Source organism: Rana temporaria, chromosome 3 (genome assembly GCF_905171775.1).
Source record: "Rana temporaria chromosome 3, aRanTem1.1, whole genome shotgun sequence".
NCBI lineage: Eukaryota > Metazoa > Chordata > Amphibia > Anura > Ranidae > Rana > Rana temporaria.
The window spans coordinates 433,868,274-433,890,421 of record NC_053491.1 but is presented as its reverse complement, the minus strand read 5'-3'; the positions used below and the strand labels follow the sequence as shown (position 1 = coordinate 433,890,421).

The 22,148-nt window shown below is 42.1% G+C and overlaps 1 protein-coding gene across 4 annotated transcripts in view; it reads right to left on the bottom strand.

Moving 5' to 3' along the window:
* The window catches only part of LOC120933261 (cytokine receptor common subunit beta-like), a 139,700-nt gene that overhangs the window by 75,710 nt on the left and 41,842 nt on the right, over positions 1 to 22,148 (bottom strand). For 2 of the 4 annotated variants that reach the window (XM_040346378.1, XM_040346381.1), the window contains exon 2: positions 3,534 to 3,645. The exons of 1 other annotated variant lie outside the window; for it this stretch is intronic. In XM_040346378.1, coding sequence (XP_040202312.1) covers positions 3,534 to 3,633 — 100 coding nt within the window. In that variant the 5' untranslated portion in view covers positions 3,634 to 3,645. Of the gene's footprint in view, positions 1 to 3,533; positions 3,646 to 6,346; positions 6,573 to 22,148 lie in introns of those variants that run through there. One more of the 4 variants, XM_040346379.1, reaches the window with a different exon arrangement.

Sequence of the window (22,148 nt, the reverse complement as noted above, 5' to 3'; positions counted from 1 at the left end):
CACATTTTTTGTGCTGAAAATGCTCCCCTCAGCTTATACTCGAGTCAACTTTTTGCACCTGATCTCCCGAATTTGGGGACTTGTTACCGACCGGCCAAACTTGGCACACAAGTGTGCAAAGTTTGTTGTCCGGGTGACCTACGGCCGAGGAGCAACGATTTTTCAAAACCCAGCACCCCTTCCATAGACTCCCATGTTAAACGGTCATTTCTCCAGTGAATTTGGGGACCCGGTACTGGCCGGTCGTAGGTCCCCTGGACCCCAAACTTGGCACACATGTAGCCCCATTTCTCCTCTACAAGTGTGCAAAGTTCTCCCATGTTAAAGACTTCCATGTTAAATGTCAGTCTGTCATGGGCACAGTGAGGCATGGACACAGTGAGGCAAAGTGAGGCACAGTGAGGCATGCAGATGGACACCCTAGGCTTATACTAATATATTAGGTGCCTCGGCTTATACTCGAGTATATACGGTAAGTAATTTTTGTTCATACATTTGGGCCACAATTTATACTACACATCTTTGGTAAAAAATAACCCAAATTAGTGGATATTATTTAATCTGTGTGAAAGTTATAGTCAACAATCTATGGTGCCAATCATTAAATAATGTCCGGACAGTACAAATACCCTCCAAATTACCAATTTTTTTTAAAAGTAGACAATCCAAGGTATTTAGTAAGAGGCATGGCAAGTTTTTTGAAGTTGTAATTTTTTCCCCACAATTCTTGGGAAAATTATATATATATATATATATATATATATATATATATATATATATATATATATATATATATATATATATATATATATATATATATATATATTTTGTTTTACACAAAATTGTCATAGAGGTGGTTATTTACTAAAGGCAAATGCACTTTGCACTGCAAGTGCACTTGAAAGTGCATTTGGAAGTGCAGTTGCTGTGGATCTGAGGGGAAGATCTGAAATAAGGGGAAGCTCTGCTGATTTTATCATCCAATCATGTGGAAGCTAAAATGCTGTTTTTTATTTTCCTTGCATGTCCCCCTCGGATCTACAGCCACTACACTTCCAAGTGCACTTTCAGTGCACTTGGAAGTGCACTTGTAGTGCAAAGTGAATTTTCCTTTAGTAAATAACCCCCATAATGTTATTTCTCACGCACAGCATATGCATACTTCCAATTACACCCCAAAATATATTCTGCTACTCCTCCTGAGTACGGCGATACCACATGTGTGAGACTTTTTTTACAGCCTGGCCACATACAGAGGCCCAACATGCAGAGAGAACTGTATGTTGGGCCTCTGTATACCAACATATATTCTACGAGGCAGTCTTTTGAACATGTAATTTTTTTTCCACAGGTTTTTGAAAAATGTGGAAAGAAAATGAAACATGTACATAGAAAAAATAACACCCCAAAATACATTCTGCTACTCGTCCTGAGTATAGTGATACCATGTGTGAGACTTGTATACAGCCTGGCCACATAGAGAGGCCCAACATGCAGGGAGCCCCTGTCAGGTGTTCTAGGAGCATAAATTACACATATAATTTTCTGATGACCTATCACACCTTTGAAGGCCCTGGAGCACCAGGACAGTGGAATTACCCACAAAATGACATCATTTTGGAAAGCAAACACCCCAACATATATTCTATGAGGCATGGGCTGCAGATAGGTACTCTAATGGGTTGGAGACAGTTACTCATGTAATCCAATGGGCTGCAGATAGGTACTTGGGTACTCTTATGGGCTGCAGATAGGTACTTGAATACTCTGATGGGCTGCAAATAGGTACTCCGGTACTCTAAGGAGCTGGAAACAGGAACTCGGGTACTCTAATGTGCTTTAGATAGGTACTCGGGTACTCTGGGCTGGAGACGGGTACTTTGGTACTCTGATGGTCTGCAGATAGGTACTTGGGTAATTTGGGATGAAGATAGGTACTTGGGTACTCTGAGCTGGAGACAGTTTTTTTGGGGTACTCTGATGAGCTGGAGACAGGTACTTGGGTACTCTGATGGGCTGAAAATAGGTACTCGGGTACTCTGATGGGCTGCATATAGGTACTGGGGTACTCTGATGGGCTACAGATTTTTATTAGGGTACTCTGGGCTGGAGAAAGGTATGCGGGTACTCTGATGGTCTGCAGATAGGTAGTCGGGTACTCTTATGGGCTGGTGACAGGTACTCTGATGGGCCGGTGACAGGCACTCTTTATTACAGGGGGCAATCAGTGTGCTTTACTGTATACTGTGATCGGTAACCAGCTGTTACCGCAATCTCCTCCTCACACACGATCGGTGTGTGTGGAGGAGAACCCAGGTAACGGCTAGTTACCACAGTTTGTTTACATTTTGTGACGGGCTGTGATTGGACACAGCTGATCACGTGGGAAAGAGCCAGAGAACGTCATATAACTCTCGCCCAGAGGGAAGAGATTGTCCTGCCGACATCACTTAACTATGGCTCAGTATGGAAGTGGCTAAGGGGGACACCAAGCAAAAAATAAAACAAAAAAATGGTGTGCGTTCCCCCAAATTTTATACCAGACACTTTTGGTCTCATATGGATTGTAGGGAGGAACCCTAAGCAAAAATCTGGGTTATCACTAAAAATACATACCAGATCATTATCTGAACATCCAGCCTGGCAGGCCAGGAAAGGGGGGGGGGGGCGAGAATGCACAAAAAAAAGGCCCCTGTGTTGATGTTGGCAAGGGCCTCTTCTGGAAGCCTCCTTAATAATAAGGGGGCCCCCTGATACCACCTCTTCTGGGTGACATAATTGGCCATATATGGACATGACTATATATGGTCAACGTCACCATGTTGATCACACCTTTTTGCATATACCAGCTGTCATTCAGCAGGAATTAAACTTTTTGAAGGATTTATGAATAAATGGTTGTGGAACTAATCATTTGAGTTTCCATTATTTCTTATGGGGAAATTTGCTTTGATATACAAGTGCTTTGGATTACAAGCATGTTTCCAGAATGAATTATGCCACGTACACGATCGGAAGTTCCGATAACAAATGTTCGATGGGAGCTTGTTGCCAGAAATTCCGAATGTGTGTAGACAAAATCCGTACGCACAAAATTCCAATTCCAAAATTCGGTCTGGTAAAACTGGCGTTCGGAATGGAGATAGCACATTTGTCATGCTGTAACGGACTGAAAAGCACGAGGCTGAAAAGTGTGAATCGTCACTCACCAAACTTCTACTAACATGAGATTAGCAGAAGGAGCCCAAAGGGTGGCGCACTTGGTATTGAACTTCCCTTTTACAGTGCCGCCGTACTTGTTGTACGTGACTGCGTTATTGGCGATCGGAATTTCCCACAACATTCGTGCGACCGTGTGTATGCAAGACAAGTTTGAGCCAACATCCACGATTTTGTTGTTGGAATGTCCGATCGTGTGTAGTAACATTGATTCTGCAAGGAAGTTTCAATTTGGAAATTTTGATGTAATTTGTAAACATTCATTATGAAACTTTAATGTGACGGTTAAAAAATGTATTAGGAAACAGTCAAACCTTGGTTCTCTGGAACTGCAGACAGCAAGAAAAAGGTTACACAATATGTAACGATACTGTTCTTCCTCATTTCTGATGCACGACAGTTTGCCTTCAGCATCACTCCTGAGAGCTGTGATGAGCAAAAACAAATGTGTGAAATATTCTTTCTAGGACTGACATATTCATTAGACTGAAAGGGCTATTCAAGTTGAAATCCAGACAAAAATAAAAGACACAAATTGATGCAGCTCTGTGTTCATTAATACACCCTGAAATGTGTTTTTATGCAGTGTAGGTAGATAAACTTTACTTGGTATTAGAGCTGCACGATTAATCGCGAAAAGCTCACGATCTCGATTAACCCCACCCCCCATCACAATCTCCAGGCTGGATGACCCGCAATTTTTGGGTGCGGCCATAGGAAAGTGCCTGGTTTCGCCTTGGCTCCGGAGCGGCGGCCATCTTGGCTGTCTCGTCAGGAAGGGATGTTTCGTCGCCACTATCTTGCTCCACCCCACACTCCTGCACAGTAATGTTAGTGAGAAGGGGGCAAGCGGACATGTTGTTACACCCAACGGAGTTTTAGATTTCACAGTTCTTTTCAACAAAAAACGGAGCTTATGTGCTTAAATACAGGGGGCCCGATTCAGATACCTGAGCTGTAACTTTGGGCGCAAGTTCCGTATTCAGAAAGAACTTGCGCCCTAAGATACGGCGGCATTGCGTATGTGGGCCGGCGTAAGCCCGCCTAATTCAAATGGGGATGTTGGGGGCGTGTTTTATTTAAATTTGCTTTGACCCCGCATATTTTACATTTTTTTTGAACGGCACATGCGCCGTTTCGTGAAAAAATCTCAGTGCGCATGCTCGAAAATCCGCCGCAAAATGTCATTGCTTTTGACGTGAACGTAAATTACGTCCAGCCCTATTCGCGAACGACTTACGCAAACAACGTAAAATTTCAAAACTCGGCGCGGGAACGACGGCCATACTTAACATTAGCTATGCCTCATATAGCAGGGGTAACTATACGCCGAAAAAAGCCTAACGTAAACGACGTAAAAAATTGCGCCGGCCGAACGTACGTTTCTGAATCGCTGTATCTACCTAATTAGCATATTCCTTGCGTAAACATACGGAAGCGCCACCTAGCGGCCAGCCTGAAAATGCAGCCTAAGATACGACGGTGTAAGACACTTACACCTGTCGGATCTTAGGGATATCTATGCGTAACTGATTCTCTGAATCAGGCGCATAGATACGACCTCCCGAACTCAGAGATACGACGGCATATCAGGAGATACGCCGGCGTATCTCTTTTCTGAATCTGGCCCAGTATATGTAAATCTGACGGACTGTTTACATGTTAAATTTTAAAAGCAGCAGCAAACCTTACATGCTTGCTAATGTGACAGAACACCTCTGATTTTCACATTTAGTTAAATGTGAAAATCAGAGCTGTTCTTTCACATTAGCAAGCATGTAAGGTCGGCAGTCTTTTAAAATGTAACATGTAAACAGTCCGTCAGATTTACATATACTGTATTTAAGCACATAAGCTCCGTTTTGTGTTGAAAAGAACTTTAAATAAATACATTTTTGAGAATCGTGAGAGAATCGTGATCTTCATTTTATGCAAAAGAATCGCGATTCTCATTATTCCCAGAATCGTGCAGCTCTACTTGGTATCCGTCAGGGGGACAGAGAAGCAGCACAATGAGCCAATCATGTGTGCTGGCGTGGAAGCAGCATGCTGATACTAGAAGAGAGAAAAGGGACAGAAAGATTAGCTCTATAGTCTGCTGCTTCTCCTTTAACCCCTTCCTTACCAAGTCATTGTAAAATGACGTCGGCAGGAACCCTCCCTCCCTCCGGGTGGACGTCATATGACTTCCTGGGCTTCCCCCGGGCGGCTAGGGGGCGCATCACTCGGGACCCGGTGCGCGTGCCGCAATCACGGCAGGATCATGTATCTGTGTGATCCATGTCCGGTCGGAGGTGAGGAGACCGATGTGTGTTCCCAGTACAGAGAAACATAAATCGGTCTCCTCCCCTTGTGATTCCCCTCCCCCTACAGTTAGAATCACTTTCTAGGGAACAGATTGAACCCCTTCAGCACCCCCTAGTGTTAACCCCTTCCCTGCCAGTCACATTTACACAGTAATTAGTGCAGTTTTATAGCACTAATCGCTGTATAAATGTGAATGGTCCCAAAAACTTATCAAAAGTGTCCGTCGCAATGTCACGGTCGCAGATTCACGCCATTACCAGTAAAAAAATAATAATAAAAATGCCATAAATCTATCCCCTATTTTGTAGATGCTATAACTTTTGCGCAAACCAATCAATAAACACTTATTGCGATTTTTTTTTTGCCAAAAATATGTAGAAGAATACGTATCGGTCTAAACTGAGGATTTTTTTTTTTTTTTTTTAATATTATTTTTTTTTATTATTGTGATATTTGTTAAATCAAAAAGTAAAAAATATATTTTTTTTTCAAAATTGTCTCTCATCTTTTGTTTATAGCGCAAAAAATAAAACTGCAGAGGTGATCAAATACCACCAAACAAAAGCTCTATTTGTGGGGGAAAAAAACAAAGATTTCATTTGGGTACAGTGTTGCATGATCGTGCAATTGTCATTCAAAGTGCGACAGCGCTGAAAAGGAAAAATTGGTCTGGGCAGGAAGGGGGTGGAAATGCCCTGTATTGAAGCGGTTAACTGTCCTGCCACAGGCTGGGGGGGGGGGGGGGGGGGGGGGGGGCAATTTCTTCCACCATATCCCTGGGAGACAGCATGGATCCCCCAATGTGTGCAGTGAACAGTACCTGGTATATTCAGTAATAGGTTCAAAAAGCAGTGATGGCAGAAAACCAGATGACCCCCGACAAGGCTTCAGGCCTAACTGGTGTGTGCCATTTTCTGTGCAAGAAAAGAAAATAACACTGCAAGTTTTCATAGTTTTAATCAAGCCCCCACTACCCAAATGTAACCCCTAAAACCAAGTTAATTGATTATTTAAACTGGCAAATCACTAGGTCATAGGCACATCTAACACTGCTCACAAGTTTGACCTTTGCGCCAATTTGCAGATGCCTGTACGCACATTAGGCTCACATACATTTTTTATTAGCAACATTAGCAGCATTTGGTGCCAACAAAGTTTTGATAGAATCACAACTCTTTGTACAAAACAGCAGCTTATTATCAATTCATCTTTTTACTCATATCTCCCACCCCCTTACCCTAACGTGGAGCCTGGCTGCTGTCTAAATTTTTTTTTTTTTTTTTTTTTTCCTCTGTCTCAATTCTTAATCGTGGTATACACTGTAAGGTTTTTTTTGTTCAACAAGCAAGTATCATATCACTTTAAAAGGAATTGCTCAAATGTACATCCTCACAGGGTGACACTGTGGATGCACCGGTATAAATGTGCCAACGTCCCGATACTTGAAAATGAACACTAAATTACGCTAAGAAATTAAACTTTAAACGACACATGGGTAGTTCATATAAAAATCTAGTTTTTTTTTTATTATAGAATTTTTATAAAATGCAATAATACAATCAAAAAATATTTTGTATAATAATTATCAGTACACGGCCCAGAATAATGCTCTAATATCACTTCCAAAAACTATAATAACATTGGTTCACTCAGATAGGAGAAATACACAACCAGCAAACAATAATGGTTGGACAGTATAAATATTGAGTGAATAGCCTTAAATATGGGTCCGATATGCAGAAAGGTTTTCTTGCTCTGCTCTACATGTTTTGCGTATCGTAACGCTTCTTCGGGAGCATGATCATACACAGGTCGTATTGAATAGTGTAACACGAACCTGGATACCATCACACTGGCAATATAGCTAAGCCAGGGAGCCAGTTAGGATTAGAGAAATCATATTAATAATTTATATTAATAAACAGCAAAGTAGTAAGCGGACCACAGTCTGCTGGTAAGCAGAAAGGAAGGTGCTTTCCAAGTTTAGTTGACAAAAAGGCCAAGGTGTACACACCAAATATAGAGCTGGTGTATGAATTAGGTGGGTAAAAAACTGTCCACAGTGGTGCCCAGTGATGGTAACGTAATCAGGTTCTTAACACAGAGCTGATAGGCGTGATGACGGACCTGTAAGGAACCTCTCCTGTCAACTGATGTGGATGCCGGTATCTCCCCAATATGCTATTGTATTCTAACAGTGGGGACTAACCCCATCAGAATACATTGACAATGACTACAGAGCTGAATGTAAGTTTGTCAGCAGGACCATTTGACAGAAGCCAGTCTAATGACTGTCTACTGTTGATCAAAGAGAAGTACACAAGGATTGAAATTCCTGTTGGATTGTTCACTTAATTCCTTTGTGGAGGATGATCTCAACCTGCTTGTGAAATGGTGCATCTGTACAATGTAGACAACCTATTGTATAAAAAATGACAGTTGCATAGAAAAAAATACAGTTTAAATTACCAGTAAATTACATGAATTCCCTTCATCTATAACTGTATCATTGCAATAAAAAGTGATAAGCGCTCAGGACCGTAGTTGAAAACGACTAAATGGTGTGAATCCACATAAATAGAGTTTGGTGATGTCATACAAAACACACAGGGTGATGTAGTGACAGATGGTCACTAGAGTATCCAGGGCCGTCTTTAATATGGTTTGGGCACTGGGCAAACATTTTTTTTGGGCCCCTTCCAGCTTATTTTGGGCCTGGCTGGTTCACATGTATGTGTTTTGGCGGCCCTCATTTGTGCAGGCACAGCAGCCCATTGATTTGAATGGGCTGCCATGCCTTTGTTTCCTGCAGGAAAAAAAAGGTGCATTCAGCATTTTAAAAATATAGTTGCCTTGAAATCCATTCTGCTTTTGCACCATGCTACTTACCTGCAGTTCTTGCACACACAAATGCACTGTGTTTTTAAAAGCGTGACCTAAACGTCTAAAAATGCAGCAAGTTTGACAGTGCGGAAACTGCAGATAAGTCACAGCAGAATGGACAGACAGTGTTGTATTTCATTGCTTGATGGGCATAGGTGTGCCGTGTGCGCAGCCTATTACATGATGCATGCGCTTTTTTTTTGCAGGAAATGCAGGCATGGCGGCCCATTCAAATGAATGGGCTGCTGTGCCTGCGCAAATGTGGGTCGCCAAAACACATACATGTGAACCAGCTAGGCCCAAAATAAGCCCATCAAGCAGTCAAATATAGACAGTAATGCCATGTGCTGTAAATTATGCTGTTTCCTCTGAGGCCTCACTCAGCCTGGACTGCAGGTCTGGTCAGTGTTTTAAAAAGTTCCTCTATTTTACACATGGCATGGCATGGCATGGCATGGGGATAGGGAGCCAGGGAAGGAGAAAGAAGACCTTACCTTGTCCTGGCAAGCTCAGCTCCAGCCTCTGATCTAAACAATTCTCCACAGCACTCCTCTCCATTCCGCAGTCTCACTCCTCCCCTGCTCCTCCGAGGTACACTGGTCACTAAACACTGCACGCATAGCAAGGGGCGGGCCATAGTGTCAGTGGAATTCAAGGCCCCACCCACCCATGGCCAGGGCCGCTACTCGATCTAAAAAGAAAGCAGCACTGGCACTGGCTGCACACCGCTGATGATTTTCAGCGCCGATTTGCGGGCATAACAGGCGGCTCTGCTTTGGGCCCCTAACAGTGACAGAGCCCTGGGCAGCTGTCCTGTTTGCCCTGCGGTAAAGACGGCTATGAGTGTATCCTGAAAATAGAAAACAAAAATTGTCCTAAAAGGTAATGTCCTCCTATGTGAATTAAATATTCAGGATGATGTCCAGTTCTTCCCTAGGACTCCTGGCTTGGTGTAAATCTGTGCGTTACAATAAAATCTGTGCCCAGTCTCCCAGAACTCTCACCTTAATATTGCTAAGCAGTGCATGTAGTATGGGTGTAAGCGTCTCCAGGGATGTGGTGCACAATCCTCTCCGGGTCCTCTCCTATATGTCAGCCTCTCGCCCCTAGTGTTCACACTGGTCCCAGAGGGTAAATCACCTGGTATGTGCTCAGCGCACCATATATATGGGGGGGGAAGAGAAGAAAAAGAATGCCTCCAATGGTGAAATAACGTAAAAATGTGGGTGATCTTTATTCAGTAGCTAGATGGACTCTTACATGAGTATAAAAAGTAGAAGCATAAAACTGAACAAGATGCAGCGTCCGCAGCGCCGTCTTACGTCTCCTCCGATAACTTCTGGCTTATGTCAGTCTCGCGTAATCCCGATCCCTACGTCGTTATGTGACATGCCTTGTGACTTCATCAGGGGAACCTGATTGGTTATTGAGACACCATAAATATATAGTAAACACCGGAAATTGATCCTCCGCCATTTTCTTGTAGTCTATAACAGACTAACGGCTCGGCCATTGTTTTGTATAGTGAACCTAAATGAACATGAATATATGTTGAAATACTATATCATGCTCAAGATTCCTATTGGATGATATACAGATTAAAATAAATATCATAAATAGAACATAAATCCTATAAAGATATATATATTATAAAAAACGTAAAAATAATAAGCATTATAATATATTATATATATATATATATATATATATATATATATATATATATATATATATATATATATATATATATATATATATATATATATATATATATATATATATATATATATATATATATATATATATATATATATATATATATATATATATATATATATATATATATATATATATAAAGAAAACCCCATAGGTATGGATGGAACATATCTCTCCTAGAGCATAAAGTTCCAAACCAAAAAAATCATTATGTGCCCCAGACTGTCGCAAACCTGAAGCGATCAGACAAGACGTGTTACTGTACATGTTCTATATTATTGAAAGATGACAAGTACTCTGTATCACATTTCCTAAATCATGGGACAGGACATGAGTAATTATACACCTACAGTATATATAAAACACACTGTGGATTCAATTATCAGGGTCCATATGTTTTATATATAGGTGTATAATTACTCATGTCCTGTCCCATGATTTAGGAAATGTGATAAGGAGTACTTGTCATCTTTCAATATATATAGAACATGTACAGTAACGCGTCTTGTCTGGTCGCTTCAGGTTTGCAACAGTCTGGGGCTCATAATGATTTTTTTGGTTTGGAACTTTATGCTCTAGGAGAGATATTTTCCAACCATACCTATGGGGTTTTCTTTTATATTATATATAATATATATATATATATATATATATATATATATATATATATATATATATATATATATATATATATATATATATATATATATATATATATATATATATATATATATATATATAAAATTTTATAATGCTTATTATTTTTACGTTTTTTTATAATATAAATCTTTATAGATTTTATAGGATTTATGTTCTATTTATGATATTTATTTTAATCCGTATATATCACCCAATAGGAATCTCGAGCATGATATAGTATTTCAACATATATTCATGTTCATTTAGGTTCACTATACGGGGAAGTATAGATACCGTTATCATGCATACCCCCTTTTAATTAGTTATACTTATTTTAACTTTAATTAGTTGTCATATCCTGGAGTTTTTATGGAGATACAGAACGTCAGCAAGGATATGGAAAATTTCCATATTGTGTGTGGACTATTACAGCTCTCCGTTTAATTCACCATATTCTGATGAGCTGGCGTAGGAGGAATTCATACTACTCCTAGGATCTATATTTCTGTTCTCTAAGAAAATGATGGATTAACTAACAGTTATATTTCCACCAAAACAATGGCCGAGCCGTTAGTCTGTTATTGACTACAAGAAAATGGCGGAGGATCCATTTCCGGTGTTTACTATATATTTATGGTGTCTCGATAACCAATCAGGTTCCCCTGATGAAGTCATGGGGGAAGGGTGACGTAACGACGTAGGGATCGGGATTACGCGAGACTGTCATAAGCCGGAAGTTAATGGAGGAGGCGTAAGATGGCGCTGCGGATGCCGCGTCTTGTTTAGTTTTATGTATCTACTTTTTATACTCATGTTATGCAGCGTACACTAGATCAGTCCATCCGATGGACCGTTTTCATCGGTTAACCGATGAAGCTGACTGATGGTCCGTCGCGCCTACACACCATCGGTTAAAAAAATGATCGTGTCAGAACGCGGTGACGTAAAACACAATGACGTGCTGAAAAAAATGAAGTTCAATGCTTCCAAGCATGCGTCGACTTGATTCTGAGCATGCGTGTATTTTTTCCGATGGTTGTGCCTACTAACGATTGTTTTTTCCCATCGGTTAGGAATCCATCGGTTAAATTTAAAACAAGATTGCTTTTTTTTAATCTATGGATAAATAACCGATGGGGCCCACACACGATCGGTTTTGACTGATGAAAACGGTCCATCAGAACATTCTCATTGGTTTAACCGATCGTGTGTACACGGCATTAGAATCCATCTATCTACTGAATAAAGATCACCCACATTTTTACGTTATTTCACCATTGGAGGCATCCTTTTCTTCTCTTCCTCCCCCATATATATGGTGCGCTGAGCACATACCAGGTGATTTACCCTCTGGGACCAGTGTGAACAGTAGGGGCGAGAGGCTGACATATAGGAGAGGACCCGGAGAGGATTGTGCACCACATCCCTGGAGACGCTTACACCCATACTACATGCACTGCTTAGCAATATTAAGGTGAGAGTTCTGGGAGACTGGGCACAGATTTTATTGTAACACACAGATTTACACCAAGCCAGGAGTCCTAGGGAAGAACTGGACATCACCCTTGTAACGGACACAGGCATGCTGCCGAGACAGTTATAATCTTCGTGCAGGGGGACTACAAGGAACTGCATGGCTTGTCACAAGTGAAGGTACCACATTGTATTCTGAGCTCAAAGGGTTAACTGGACAAGTCTCTTTCATTGCTGGAATGCTAATGAACCCTCTTTTGTGTGCAGGTAAACAGCCCCCCTGTGAGGTGTATGCTGATGGGGATTATGTGTGAGTGATAATTGTTTTAAAGGTTAATTGAATTCTATGTGCCTGGCCAGGAAATGTTAAGTGGGGTGAGGTGCAGAAGAGTCTAGAAACTGGTCAAGTGATTAATTCAAGGAGATGTCATTGTTTCAGGGGGTCTGTGTTGAAGCCCCCTACTGGGAAAAGGGGAGGGCGGAAACTGTCATTGTTCTTGTAACAGTTGTACCAGATATAAGCAGGTGAAATATGCCAAATAAAGTCAGTCTGCTTGACCCTTCAAACGTAGCACGTCTCGTTTCTTGGAAGGGCGTTCGATGGGATATACCGGCGGTACCTGCATATCGCATCTTGCCAGGGAAAAGGACGTCTCCAACGGCCGATACCCCTCACTACCAGTGGGCAGCCGTTACAACCCTGAATATTTAATTCACATAGGAGGACATTACCTTTTAGGACAATTTTTGTTTTCTATTTTCTGGATACACTAGTGACCATCTGTCACTTTACATCACCCTGTGTGTTTTGTATGATATCACCATACTCTATTTATGTGGATTCACACCATTTAGTAGTTTTCAACTATGGTCCTGAGCGCTTATCACTTTTTATTGCATTTATATTTTTGTGTACAGTGAACACTACTAGATACTGCTGCTTTGGATTATTTATCTCATATATTTAGCATTGGTTTACTCACAGTAGCGCAGAAGTTTTCACCCTTATAACTATATCGTGTCCATATTTTAGATGAGAACTGCTACAGATGTTAATAAGTGCTTAGCGCCTCAACCTCCGCAACATCTCCAAAATATGTCCCTTCCTAACCAATGAAATCACAAAGCTCCTGATTCACTCACTGGTTATTTCTTGTCTCGACTACTGTAACTCCCTCCTTATTGGCTTACCTTTACATCAGCTATCCCCCCCTTCAGTCCATCATGAATGTTTCTGCCAGACTCATCTACCTTACAAACCGTTCAGGGTCTACTACCTCTCTCTGCCAATCCCTCCATTCATATGGCGCTATGACATCTTTAACATGATATTCTTCACCCATTTATGATGGACATTTTCACCTTATTTGTTTCACTTGTGGACTCGTTATTACTATTGTAATTTTTTTCCACTTTATACCCAGTTGGGTGTACACTGTTTAGTGATTTTTATACATTTCACTGTTTATATTTTTAGCTCTACACATTGACTCTTATCACTTTTGGAATCTTTGTCACATTCTTGTGTAGCTGCTTTCCTCTTTTTTGTTTGTTTTAGGGTTAGCACAATAACCATTTACATTCACAATCCCTCCATTGGCTTCCACCCACCCAATAAATTAAATTCAAAATACTAACAATAACATACAAAGTCATCCACCGCTTTACCCCCAGCTACATCACTAACCTTGTCTCAAAATACCAACATAATTATCCTCTTTGTTCCTCCCAAGACCTCTTGCTCTCTAGCTCCCTCGTCACCTCCCCTCATGCTCACCTCCAGGACTTCTCCTGACCCTCTCCCATCCTTTGCAATTCCAAAACCCAATCTGTTCGACTATCCAAAACTCTATCCACTTTTAGGCGATCCCGGAAAAGTTCTCTTCAGAGAAGCCTTTCCTACCTCTACCAAATAACTGTGCTTTTATTTTCTTCATCAGCTCACCCCCCCCCCCCCCCCCACAGTTATTACCTTTTGTATTACATACCCCTCCCTCTTAGAAACCTAGGAACCTAATGCCAGTCATTGCAGCCTTTCTGTGCCTATCAGTGCTTGCTCATCAGTGCCGCCCATCAGTGCTGCCAATCCGTGCCCATCAGTGCCACCTATCAGTGTTAAACAGTGCCGCATATCAGTGCCACCTATCAGTGCCCATTAGTGTGGCATATTAGTACTTCATCAGTGCCCACCAGTGCAGCCTATCAGTGCCCAACAATGCTGCCTCATCAGTGCACATCAACGAAGGAGAAAAATTACTGATTTACAAAATTTACTGACAGAAACTAAGAATTTTTTTATTTTTTCCAAATTTTTGGTATTTTTAATTTTTGTTTGTGATGGACACTGATGAGGCAGCACTGATGGGCACTGATGAGTTGGAACTGATGAGGTAGCATTGATGGGAACTGATGAGGAGGCACTAATATGTAGAATTGATGGGCACCGATAGGCGGCACTGCTTTGCAGCACTGATAGGCGGCACTGCTTTGCAGCACTGATGGGCACTGATAGGTGGCAATGATAGCCACAAATAGGCAGCACTGACAAGTGGCAATGATGGTCACTGACAGGCGGCACTGATGGGTGGCACTGATGGAAATAGATGGCACTGATAGGCAGCACTGAGGAGGTACTGACAGTCATTACTGATGGGCACTGTGAAGGGCGTGGACAGACATTACTGATGGCCACTGACTGGCAGCTGTGGTAGGCACCACTGATGGAGGCTGCGCTGATAATCAATGTGCTGAATATCAGCGCACACCCCCCTCTGACAGGAGAGCCACCAATCAGTACTTCCTGGTTCCCGCTGTGATTGGTCACAGCTGATCACATGGTAAAGAGCCTACGTTCTTTACCACAATCGGAGATGGGGTGTGTCAGAGTGACACAGCACCACCAGTCGCCACGCTGCGTGCCCCCGCGGGCGCGCAATCGCGGCTTATCCTGCTGGATGTTCTATTAAGTCCAGTCAGGATAACAGAGCCACATTGCGGACGTCAATCCACAATGGGGCGAGTGGGAAGTGGTTAATGAAAGGTGAAATGGACCAGTAAATATAAGCAATGATTGCGATCTGAAAGCAAGCAAGCTTTTTGTTGGGCCGTAGTGATACAAAGTACAGCATTGTTAGTTGTGTAAATAGTAAAAATATATAGTATTTTTAGCAAGCCATGTACAGAGATAACAGGATACGATAGGAGAAAGAAGCCTTCCTGCATGGCCATATGCCTGAAACCTCATTTCCTAGTATAAAGACATCTACATATTGCACTGTAAATGTGAGACACAAAGCATGCAGGAGATTATAATCAGATACATTTCAACATTTTCATCTTCTCAAGCAGTACAATGTATTTTTATTTTGTAGGATGATGTAAGATAATTTATTTTATTGTAATGGTAGAACTAGAGCTGAAGCAATTTTCTTCAGGTTTTCATTGCTGCCTGTTTCCCCAGTGGGAAAATTTCCATTCATTTCTTGTTATGTTAATGGGTTATAAAGTGTTGTCATATTTAGTTAATGATGTAACCACTCCATTCCCTGCCTATTTGCCTGCATATGTGCATGGGCTAGGTGACATCATTTGGGACCTAGAGAGTGGAACCTGCTGCCGTTGGCTCTCAGGCAGACCTCAGACCTGCTCCAGTTCCAGGAAGGGACTGAAAACTCTTCTGTGGACTGAGGCTGGGTGTGCGACAGGGGGTGGAAACTGACGGGGTGACAGGGGTTCTTTTTCTTCTCTGGGCTCTTTTACTGTTTTATCTATTTTTATCTGATTTACGTATTGCTTTTAATGTTTCTCTGTTTTAACGGCTTTGATGTCTGCGATTTTACTGTTGTTATTGCATGTATGGCAAATGGCACCTGGTCCCGTCGCCAGGTAGCGCTTTAATACTTATGTGATTTAACGCTTAACAAAAATATTCAATAAACAATAATCAATAAACATCAGTGGTTGGCAAATGCGTGGCAGGTTCAAGCACCAGCTGCATTGTTAGCAACCATTGAAAGGCAATGGCTGTCATGTTTGTTAATACTGAATGCCCTAAATACTTCACACACTGAGCTCATCCTCAAATGAGGGACACAGGTCCTGCCCCCTCTATGTGTATTGCTTGCTTACAATACTGAGGAATTATGATTAGTTACCGGGTGTTACGGAACCATGAACCAGACGTACAACAAGAGATAAGTGAAAATAAGAAGGCTTTATTGAAAATCAAGCTGTAAAGCAAAAGTCCAAACGGATGGTGAAACCGAGCAGAGTCTTGCGAAGCCAGAGGTCAGGAACCAGAAGGGTAGTCGGACGAAGCCAGGATCAGGAACAGCAGGGAAGTCAGACGAAGCCAGGATCAGGAACCAGCAGGGAAGTCAGACGAAGCCAGGATCGGAACCAGAAGCAGCAGCAGTCTTAGAAGCATGTGAACACAGGAGGACCAAGCAAGGAACTGAAGCCACAGACCTCCTATATATATGAGCCAGGCATCCAGCTCCTCCCAGTGGGAAGGAGGAGCCGCAGGGTAGGGGGCTACAAGAGACCCAGAAACCAAGATGGCCGCCAGCACATGTCAAACGAAGGAGACAGGAGAGAGGTAAGACCATGACAGTACCTCCCCCTCAAGGGCCCCTCCTCCGCGGTGCAAAGAACGGTTTCTGAGGGAAACGTGCGTGGAAGGCTCGGAGCAAGGCAGGAGCATGGACATCTGCGGAGGGAACCCAGGAACGCTCCTCTGGACCATAACCACGCCAGTGGACCCAAAACTGCACCCGACCGCGGACCAGGCGTGAGTCCAGGATATTGCTCACCTCATACTCCTCATGATTGCCCACTTGGACCGGACGAGGCCGAGGAACCGAGGAAGTGAAGCGATTGCACACCAGTGGCTTCAACAGGGAGACATGAAACACGTTGGAGATCCGCATGCCAGGAGGAAGCGCAAGGGCATAGGCTACCGGGTTTACCCTGCGAAGCACTCGGAAGGGACCAACAAAGCGAGGATGGCCCTGTACCGTCAAAATTCATGGCTTGGTCCTAATGTTACGGAACCATGAACCAGACGTACAACAAGAGATACGTGAAAATAAGAAGGCTTTATTGAAAATCAAGCTGTAAAGCAAAAGTTCAAACGGATGGTGAAACCGAGCAGAGTCTTGCGAAGCCAGAGGTCAGGAACCAGAAGGGTAGTCGGACGAAGCCAGGATCAGGAACCAGCAGGGAAGTCAGACGAAGCCAGGATCAGAACCAGAAGCAGCAGCAGTCTTAGAAGCATGTGAACACAGGAGGACCAAGCAAGGAACTGAAGCCACAGATCTCCTATATATATGAGCCAGGCATCCAGCTCCTCCCAGTGGGAAGGAGGAGCCGCAGGGTGGGAGGCTACAAGAGACCCAGAAACCAAGATGGCCGCCAGCACATGTCAAACAAAGGAGACAGGAGAGAGGTAAGACCATGACACCGGGTTATATTGGGGCTCGGTTTTTTCTGTTTACTATTGTCCAAAGCTCTTGTAGGTGACAGAAAAACCCAACTGTTTCAAAATGTTTGTGTTCCTCAATGGACTTCAAGATTTTATGATAAACACAAATACCTTATTTTAACCACTTAAAGGGTTTGCAAAGACATTTTTTTATCTTAATAGCTTCCTTTACCTTAATGCAGTGCTGTTTTCATGTCCTCATTGTTAGTTTTTGCTCTCAAGTTGCTGTAATTCTTCTCTAATCTCCACACTTCCTGGTTGTCTGTTTCCTGATAACCACAGTGCTGGGAGCTTTCTCTCTGTGGTCATTAATCAAGGAGGTGTGATTAATGTGTGTCTAAAACCCCTCAGCACCAATCAGTTTCATTTTCCAAACCATCACTGCCCTGTATTGGCTCTATGCTCTGTACATCACAGAAGCAGGAAACAACATGCAAAAACGAAACTAGAAACTGAAGGTACATTATATGATTGATTTTTATCTGTTTTTAATCATTTTTAAAAGGAATCAGTTAACTATTATGTCTCTATACCCTGTAAACAATAATTTCAGCAAAAAAAAATGTTTCCTTTAAGACCCAGACCATTATGCAGGTAAAGGACCTGGCCCCTTTTTGCGATTCGGCACTGCGTCGCTTTAATTGACGATTGCGTGGTCATGCGACGTGGCTTCCAAACAAAATTGCCGTCCTTTTTTCCCACAAATAGAGCTTTATTTTGGTGGTATTTGATCACCTCTGTGGTTTTTATTTTTTGCGCTATAAGCAAAAATAGAGCGACAATTTAAAAAAAATCCAATATTTTTTACTTTTTGCTATAATAAATATCCCCCAAAAATATATAAAAAAAATATTTTTTTCCCTCGGTTTAGGCAGATACGTATCTTCTACATATTTTTGGTAAAAAAAAAAAAAAAAAAATCGCAATAAGGGTTTATTGATTGGCTTGTGCAAAAGTTATAGCGTTTACAAAATAGGGGGTAGTTTTATGGCATTTATATTAATACTTATTTTTTTTACTACTAATGGCGGCGATCATCGATTTTTTTCGTGACTGCGACATTATGGCGGACACATCAGACACTTTTGACACTTTTGGGACCATTGTCATTTTCACAGCGAAAAGTGCTATAAAAATGCACTGATTACTGTGAAAATGACAATGGCAGTGTAGGGGTTAACCACTAGGGGGCGCTAAGGGGTTAAGTGTGTCCCATTGTGTTTTTTTTACTGTAGGGGGGCGTGGCTGGATGTGTGACGTCACTGATCGTCGTTCCATATGACAGGGAACAGACGATCAGTGACAAGCCACAGAGAAGAACGGGGAAGGTTTGTTTACACTCACCTCTCCCCGTTCTTCAGCTCCTGTGACCCGATCGCGGGACACCGGCGGCGATCGGGTCTTCGGGTCCGACTGGCGCGGAGCCCGGACCAAAATGCAGCTGAAGGACCTTGCCCCTTTTTGCTATTCGGCACTGTGTCGCTTTAACTGACAATGGCGTGGTCGTGCGACGTGGCTTCCAAACAAAATTGGCGTCCTTTTTTTCCCACAAATAGAGCTTTCTTTTGGTGGTATTTGATCACCTCTGCGTTTTTTTTTTTTGCGCTATAAACAAAGAGCGACAATTTTGAAAAAAAAAATGCAATATTTTTTACTTTTTGCTATAATAAATATCCCCCAAAACTATATATATAAAAAAAATTCCTCAGTTTAGGCCCATACGTATTATTCTACATATTTTTGGTAAAAAAAAAAAAAAAAAAAAAAATCGCAATAAGCATTTATCGGTTGGTTTGCACAACATTTATAGCGTTTACAAAATAGGGGATAGTTTTATTGCATTTTTATAAAAAACATTTTTTACTAATGGCGGCGATCAGCGATTTTTTCGTCACTGCGACATTATGGCGGACACTTCGGACAATTTTGACACATTTTTGGGACCATTGTCATTTTCACAGCAACAAATACTATAAAAATGCATTGTTTACTGTGAAAATGACAGTTGCAGTTTGGGAGTTAACCACAGGGGGCGCTGAAGGAGTTATGTTTCACCTAGTGTGTGTTTACAACTGTAGGGGGGTGTGGCTGTAGGAGTGACATCATCGATTGTGTCCTCCTATATTAGGGATGACACGATCAATGCAGCTGCCACAGTGAAGAACGGGGAAGCTGTGTTTACACACGGCTCTCCCCATTCTTCAGCTCCGGGGACCAATTGCAGGACCCTAGCTGCGATCGGGTCCCACGGTCCCGGTCACAGAGCTTCGGACCGGGTCGCGGGCGCGCGCCTGCGACCCACGGCTGGGTACATGTACAGGACGTACATGTGCCCAGCCGTGCCATTCTGCTTACGTATATGTGCAGGAGACGGTCCTTAAGTGGTTAAAGGCGACGTACCTGTACGTGCCTGTGCCCAGCTGTGCCCTTCTGCCGACGTATATCGGCGTGAAGGGGTCCTTAACTGTTTAAAGAGGAACCACAGTATGCTCACATATTTCTTAATAAAAACATCTTTGCCATTCTGAAGCTTCTCTCCAACCACTTTGCATATTATTTTATATATATTGTGATTCTGTACTTGCCAAATATGCTGCTGAAATCTCCCTCCACTGAGTCGGGCTGTAGCCATTTTAACTGTGGGCAGCTGAAGCTGCTGCCTGTTCACTTCCTGGATTTACACAGACACACAAAGGCACACCTTCAGCTCTGCAGCTCTCATTGGCCCTCTTATGACTCATCCCCCCTCCCTTCCTGGCAAACTTTCAGAAGAGTGAGAAAGAGAGCTATGCATTATGTCAAAAGCCTAGGCTTTTTTTACCAAACAAGAAACAGGAAGTGGGCTGTATAAGGTATTTACTGGCAGAAAAAATATGTTTTACTATCCTAAGTTAAAACAACAAGGGCAGAAGATTTAATAGATGGAAAGTTGAAAAAATTACTGAAGTTCTGCTTTAAGTGGAAAAGGTTTAGAACCACTGTCATTTTTCGTAGCTGTCTATGGTGAAAGAATTTCCATATTTCCCGTTCTGTTATGAGACAGAAAATCTTCCCAAAAATCACAAGAATGGTATGAAAAACGTGGCAGTGATTAAAACTCACCCTCACTCGATTCAAATCTAAAAAAGTTTAACCATTTGGGAGTGGGATATTTTTTTTAAAGTTTTCACACAATAAAATCTGAATTTTGTTTCTAGACAATGGCTTAAAACCCCCAGATGTTATATATTTTTTGAAAGTAGAAGCCTTGGAAAATAAAATGGTGGCTCCTGTAATTTTTGTATGTCAAACATTATTTGTACCCCCATATATAAAATGCAAACTTTCAAGAAAAAATACACTAAAATGTATTTTGGTGCACCCAAACACAGCATAATACTCCTTTCTTTGTAAAATATAAAGGTGATGTTGCATCAAGTAAATATATACCAAGTATGTCAGGACTCAAAATTGCATGCACCTGAGAAATAGCAACAAACTACAGTAGCCCTAGATTTATTGATTTTACTTTGACATTTTTAGTGACACCTTACGTGTGTGATGCAATCGCTGTTTACATACAGTATGCTTGCAGTACCTACACTTGTGTTTTCATTTGCGTGTATGCGTGGGGAGACCGGGATGATTTTACATTTTTACAATTATTATTACTTAGTTTAATTCATTTTGTTACTTTTTTTTCCATTTCACTTTTTTTGTTTTCTTATTTATTTTTATTTATTTTATTACTTTTTACACTGAAAAAAAAAAAAATATAATTTGATCACTTTTATTCCTATTACAAGGAATGTAAACATCCCTTGTAATAGAAAAAAAATGACAGGTCCTCTTAAATATGAGATCTGGGGTCAAAAAGACCTCAGATCTCATATTTGGGCTTAAATGCAAAAAATAAAAATAAAAAAAAAAATGTCATTTTTTCAAATGACCAAAAAAAAAATTTGTCTCTTTAAGAGGCTGGGCGGGACTGACGTCACTTCCGCCCAGCCGAGCTATGGGGACGGGCGAAGGAGATTTTTCCTTCAGTCTCGTCCCCGCTCACCAGCCGACAGCACCCGATCGCCTCCGCCGCTACAGACGGCTACGGTAAGCGGCGGAGGGCGCGGGAGAGCGGCGGGAGGGGGGGGCCCTCTCCCGCCACCGATAACGGCGATCTCGCGGCAAATCCGCCGCGGAGACCGCCATTATCGGATTCCAGACCGCGCACCCTAAAGATCGATATCTCGGTTGTGGCAGCAGCTGCTGCCGTTACCGGGATATCAATCTTTAAAAACAGGACGTACATCGTCGTGCACAGGTCTGGAAGTGGTTAAGCATACCTGTCATGTGGCGTGGTGCCCGGAACCCCGATGGTTTGTCTAGGCCTCCTGGACAACCTCTAGTTCTAGGTTCTCCTTGAGCCGATCCCCCATCGCACAGCTCCTAGCTT